This window comes from Eschrichtius robustus, chromosome X (genome assembly GCF_028021215.1).
Source record: "Eschrichtius robustus isolate mEscRob2 chromosome X, mEscRob2.pri, whole genome shotgun sequence".
Lineage (NCBI taxonomy): Eukaryota > Metazoa > Chordata > Mammalia > Artiodactyla > Eschrichtiidae > Eschrichtius > Eschrichtius robustus.
This window is the reverse complement of record NC_090845.1, coordinates 47,808,355-47,814,354: the sequence shown is the minus strand read 5'-3', so window position 1 is coordinate 47,814,354 and position 6,000 is coordinate 47,808,355. Positions and strand designations below refer to the sequence as shown.

At 49.3% G+C, this 6,000-nt stretch overlaps 1 protein-coding gene across 3 annotated transcripts in view; it reads right to left on the bottom strand.

Annotated features, from left to right (window-relative positions):
• Positions 1-296: 296 nt before the first annotated feature.
• MAGED1 (MAGE family member D1) overlaps positions 297-6,000 on the bottom strand; it is a 71,253-nt gene continuing 65,549 nt past the window's right edge. For all 3 annotated transcript variants that reach the window (XM_068532995.1, XM_068532996.1, XM_068532994.1), the window contains 11 exons: positions 4,919-5,647; positions 3,605-4,273; positions 3,409-3,472; positions 3,113-3,192; positions 2,794-2,885; positions 2,487-2,566; positions 2,353-2,395; positions 2,023-2,085; positions 1,335-1,449; positions 715-1,100; positions 297-507 (listed from right to left, as the gene is read on the bottom strand). In XM_068532995.1, coding sequence (XP_068389096.1) covers positions 723-1,100; positions 1,335-1,449; positions 2,023-2,085; positions 2,353-2,395; positions 2,487-2,566; positions 2,794-2,885; positions 3,113-3,192; positions 3,409-3,472; positions 3,605-4,273; positions 4,919-5,647 — 2,313 coding nt within the window. In that variant the 3' untranslated portion in view covers positions 297-507; positions 715-722. The remainder of the gene's footprint in view (positions 508-714; positions 1,101-1,334; positions 1,450-2,022; positions 2,086-2,352; positions 2,396-2,486; positions 2,567-2,793; positions 2,886-3,112; positions 3,193-3,408; positions 3,473-3,604; positions 4,274-4,918; positions 5,648-6,000) is intronic.

Genomic DNA, 6,000 nt, shown 5'->3' with positions numbered 1-6,000 from the left:
CGTCTTCTTAAATGCAACTGTCTGACCACCTACACCCTCTCTCATTATTTCATCTTTCAATGTCACTTCAAAACACCTAGCAGCATATCTATCACATATGAGTCACTTCAGTGATATTTAATACCATACTTTTTTTTAGACCTCATTAACATTCGTGTTCATCAATCCCTCCTTTGTTTCCCTATCCATTAGTCAGAAAGCTGATCCGCCCTTCAGGCTAGAACTGAGGCCCCATCTCCCCCATATAAACATGTTGATCTCTCCCTAAACACAGAAAAAACAGGGAGCACATCTAATTCACTTTGCAGTTTCAACGTTTATTTCTGATACCAAAACTTGACAGCACACAAGGGGGGAAGAAAGCAATAGACAAGGAACAGCAAATAAATTTATCTTGCATGCCACTTTCAGTCAACAGGATGTGGCTCTCTAGATAGCTGTGTTTAGAAGGATTCTGAGGCTTCAGCCTCACTCAGGGGAAAGACTATTGCAACTGATTAGCAATATCTGTGAATATAAAAAAGAAAAAAAAATGTAAAAATCAATGCTATATACCAAATAGTAAGGAACATAAATAAATACTGCTTCCCCATACTTCCCTCAGCTCCCCACCATGTGTTTCCTAGGACTCCCAGCTAGAGCACATAAATACATTCCCATGGATTCTGTATCTCCCAATGACCTTAAGGGCCCAATCCAAAGTGATATACCTACCCAACATCTCACTCAACCCAGAAGAAACCGATGGCACCAAAGTTGGCAGCAAAGTTGGCACTGGCTGTACCACCAGGGCCAATAATGGGGCCGGCGAAGGTCTGAGGAAATCTGGAGCGAGCATTCTGGTGGTATCTGGCCCAGAAGGTAAATGGGATTCTGGACCAGGGATCTCCAAAATCTCCTTCCTCGTCCCAGGTCAGCAGCTCAAACTCAATGTCATCCCAGCTCCAGGGCCCAGATACGGCCTCATCTCCAATCCCCATGCGGGTTCTTGCCTCAGCCCGGGCCTCAGCCTCAGCTGCAGCAGCATCCAGAGCATCCAAGGCCTCATCTGCGGCCTCCATGAACTGTGCAGTCCAGTCACGAGGGTCTCTCTTCTGAACCTGAGATGAGGAGTAGAAAATAAAACCCATAATAGTATTAGTTAATATTTATGAAGCACCTACTATATATTTAGCATCCTACTTTGTGATACTGTTTATGTAGTAACAACAAATACCACCAATAATGTGGTACCTACCATGTGCGGTACCTAAAATCTCATTCCTGCTCTGGACTTTTCCCAGCCAGTCATACTTCATCCCTTAACCTATCGAGTCTTGCAGTTCCTCTATTACCTCTGCAATGAATCGCAGCACTTTCATCTTGCTAGTCTCATGGTAGGAACGGAGGCCCCAGAGGAACTCATACTCAGGAGGGTTGCTGTTGGGCACTCGTCTGTAGTCTAGGTACCTTAGAAAGAGGAGAAAGGCCTTTGTTTCTACCCAGGCAGAATGATAGTCCATCAATGCATAATAATCTGAGATTCTGACATCCCAGATTTCAGGTAGCAACTCGCCCCAGTCTCACTCCTAAACACAGATTTACCCTCTAATAATCAGGCCTCTGAATTCCTGTGCCAGTGCTTCTACACAAAGCAGTCACCTAGGCCTGGAGGGTGGCTTGTGTAGGGTCATAGAAAGGACAACACTTAATTTCACCCCCTCTGTTATAACTCTAGCTCCAAGTTCTTATAATCTTGTCATTGAACCACAGATAGGCCCATTGCAAAGCCTCAGCTAAGCCCAGCCTTTGGAATATCTACTGTGGGCGTGGTGGACAGGCTCCACTTGCAAGATCACTATACTGCAGGAAAATCCAACCACAAGGAGTATACTCAATAAATACTCCTGCGTACATATGTGTGTGTATATGCATAGGCATAGGTATAGTTAGTATAAGAAATGAGCATGGAAAGGGCTTTCTGAGGCTGACCAGCACACAGAATTCATGAAGACCAGACAAAGCTGCTTAGGCATCACTTACTTTTGCTTTACAAACTCGTAAGTAAGAAGTTTCCTCAGATCTCCAAGGAGGGGATGTCTTACCCTGATAGTAACAAAAAAAAAAAAGGGATCCATAATCAGAGACTATGACATTGCAAGGAAAGAAAAGAGTTTTCCAGCACAGAGGTCAGAGACAAGAGAAGAGGCAGAGAGGTCAGGACTATTTCCCCATCCACCCAGGTCACATCCTTGGGCTCTGTACCTCCCCAAACCAATTCCCTTAGACCACCAGGCTGATGCAATCCTGGGACCATCCTCTGTTGCCAAAGGATGATATAAACAGGCAAGAGATGAGAGAGCCCAATCATACCCAGGACGCAGTCCCATCTTGCGTAGTGCCTCCCAGAGGACAGCTGCAATGGGAGGCAAGGGGAGACAAGGGACGGAAAATGAGCGTGGAAATCAGTCAGTAGCCAACCCCCAGCTGCTGGCCCAGCCACTCACCTTCACTGGCACGGTTGCCATTCATGAAGATGACACCCAAAATCACTAAGAGGAGACCCAGCTTGGGTGTGTCTTTGGTCCTAAAGAAGTACAAAAAGAATATATTTTCAGCAGTCATTTGCATGAGACACCCCAGGCAGCTTACCCATCTAGCTTCCCCAGTATTCCTCAGCCTAGGGGATAATTCTACCCCAGGTCTGTCCATGACCTGCTATGTGACCCTGAATCCTGGACCCTGACCTACTCAAAACTCCAGGAAAAAAGCATCACTGAGAAAGGCAATGTTCCACCTCCTTTCCCATCTTACGTTCCCAGTATGCCAGCCAGGGACTCAGGGGTACTGATGAGAATATACAGGTGTTCTTCCTTGTCAATTTCCTTCAGCTGAATTCCAAATTTCTACAGGGACAAGAAAAAAGACTATGAAATTACAAAATCTAGCATAAGCTACCCACACTCAGTACTACCCACACTCAGCTACTCCTTCGCCTCCCTGTGAGACTTGCCCTAAACTCCCAGTAGGAATCCCATGAATCTTTTAAATCAAGACTTTCCCGTGATATCTATCAAAAACAAAAACCAGAAACCTTTCCCCATCATTCTTTTCCTCAGGGCTGCCTTCTCACCTTCTCCAGGACAAAGCATGCACGTTCAATGATTTCTGGATACACATCAGTGTATTCACGGATGATATCCCTCAGCATTTCTGTAGGAGAGAGGAGGGAGCACCTGAGCTGAGCAGGGGTCACAGAGCTGCGACCTCTTTGCCAGACCTGCCCAGGGGAGCACAGTCAGTGAAAAAGGAAGACTCAACCATGGAAGGAGGGGATTGAAGAGGAGGGGACATATAAGCAAAGAGATGTCCACAGAGCACAGGGTGAGGGGAAGAGCAGAGCTCCAGGAGAGGGCACTGGATACCTACCTGAGCGCTTGATGGGCACCTTTGTGTAATCTTTAAGCATCAGGTACTTGACCAACTTATTCGCCTGGGAGGGAAAAAGGAAATCATTAAAGTTATAAGATATTTACAGAACACTTGGTTGAATTATAGATGGAAAGACAACAATGAAAAGAGCAAGGGGTGGGGGGAGAAGTGACTGGGGAGTTACAGTTCTTACTCTTTCCTGAAGAAGGGCCACATCTCGGGGCTGTGAGGCACCCAGGTTCTGTGAGGCACGCGAGTTGGGAGAGGGGCGCAGGTTTGGTGAGGGGCGCAGGTTCTGCCAGTCAGGTGGAACTGGCCAATCGGTGGGGATCCAGTCAGGTGGGAGCGGCCAGTCAGTGGGAAGCGGCCAATCGGGTGGCAGTGGCCAATCGGGGGGTAGTGGCCAGTCGGGAGGGCCTTGCCAATCTGGAGGACCCTGCCAGCCTGGTGGAGTCTGCCATCCAGGTGGAGTCTGCCATCCAGGTGGATTCTGCCAGGCCAATGGGTTCGGCCAGACAACTGGACCAGGCCAGACAATGGGGTTCGGCCAGATCACAGGGTTCTGCCAGATCACTGGGTTTGGCCAGATCACTGGGTTCTGCCAAGCAACTGGGTTTTGCCAGGCTGGGGGGGTCTGCCTAGCTGGGGGGCTCTGACGTGCTGGTGGGGTCTGCCTGGCTGGCTGGTTTTGCCAGCCTGATGGGTTCTGCCAAGCCAATGGGGTCTGCCAGAGCACATTGGGGGGTGCGCCAGGTGGGCTCTGAGTGGTAACTGGAACTGGTGCAGACCTCCAGGTCCCTGGAGCCAGTGGGGCCCGCCTCTGATCCCCACTGCTGCTCTCTTCCACATTCAAGTTATTAATCTGCATCATCAGAGAAAAGGAAGGTCAGGGTCACCAACTGTTTCTATGTCCTCACCATATCTATTCCAGGAAGGCCCCCTAAAACCCTCACCTGTAGTGACAGCCTGACCCACTAGCCAATGGTCACCCTGAGTCCTGGGCTTGTCTTTCACTGTCTTCCAGGCAGGAGTTTCATCTCTGAACCAGGCCAGGAGCAACCCAAGGGTGGGGCCTGAGGCTTCTCCTCTTCCCATGTCCACCACTGGCTCTGCTTGTACCACCCTGGACAAATCACTCAAGTCACTTCACCTCTCTGGGACTTAGTTTCCTTCTTATAAAACTGAAACTATGATCCCTAGCTGGTATGAGGTACCTTGAAGATTTAGTGAGTGAGATAACCTGTGTGAATGTGCCTAGGCCAAGACCTAACACATGGTGGCTACTTTCAAAATGTAAAGTGAATTACATACAGGCTGTATATATTATGTGTCCATGTCTCATCTCCCCATTAGTCTGTGGACACTCAGAGAACAGGAATTAACACCTACAACCTGGTCAAATACAGACAGTTATATATATTCAGTTTTGTTTTGTTTAGAACAAATGAACAACCTCAGAGAAGAAAAGAGAGCCCCCAAAGCAAAGCGGGACTAGCAGGGATCTCACCTTGCGGGTCCTCTTGCCCCGAATTATAGTCCTGGACTCCAGATTCTGAGCCTGGGAACCATCTGCTGATGTCTGTGCAGCTGCACCATCAGATTCACAGATACTTGGGCATGGGTCAGCCTCTATGTCAGCCTGGGAAGTGGCTATCTTGGCTTGGTTAACATTCTGGGTCTGGGTATCAGCTACTGGGGCCTTAGTGGTGTCATTCCAAGCCTTGAAGGCTGTCTTGGGATGAGTGTTGACCATCTCACTGGCACTGAGAGACTGAGAGAAATTGTAGGTGGCATTTGGGCCCACCGTAGTAGTGGTATTCTGGGCCTTAAAGGCCATCTCCGACTTGTTGGCAGTTAACTCACTGGTGGTTGCTGCCTGGGAAAAATCATAGGCAGCATTTGGGCCCTTTGGGGGGGCATTCTGGGACTTAAAGGCTGCTGTAGGCGGCGTGTTGGGAGTCTCCTTGGCATTAAGAGCCTGAGAGAAATCATAGGCAGCATTTGGGCCTTTTGTGGTGGCATTCTGGGCCTTAAAAGCTGTCTTAGGCTTAGTGGCAGCTGTTAAAGCCTGCATATCAGCTATCTCATTGGCTGTTGGGGACTGTGAACTCTGAGGACTAGCATTCGGCGCGCTGGCAGCTGCTGTGGCCTGGTTGGTAGGCGGAGCCTCTGAGATCTGGATGGCCTCCATCAGGGTCTGCATAAGCAAGGTGCTGTCTTCCACGGAGGCCTCAGCCTGCAAATACAGGGGGAAAAAAATTAAATCTCTGGGTCTGCGAAGTGGGGTTGGGAGGATACGGGAGAGAACACGCAGGGGAGGTGCAGGCGAGCGGTTGGTGCAAAAAGAGGAAGGCTGAGGAAGAAATCTAGCGGCCTGCGTGGGTTAAGGGATAACAAACCTTTTGGTAGGGGCTGAGTGGGGCAGGGGCTAAACAAGGGGTGGGGCCAAAGTGGAGGGGGGGTGCTGATCTAGGAGTGAGGTTAGAACAGGGCAATGCAGAGTGAGGTAGGAGCTCAGGAGGAGGAGGCAGAGCAAGAGTGCCGCCTTGAGGAGTTGAGGAGAATAAGGGGGTCGCAGGGGGTGGGGAA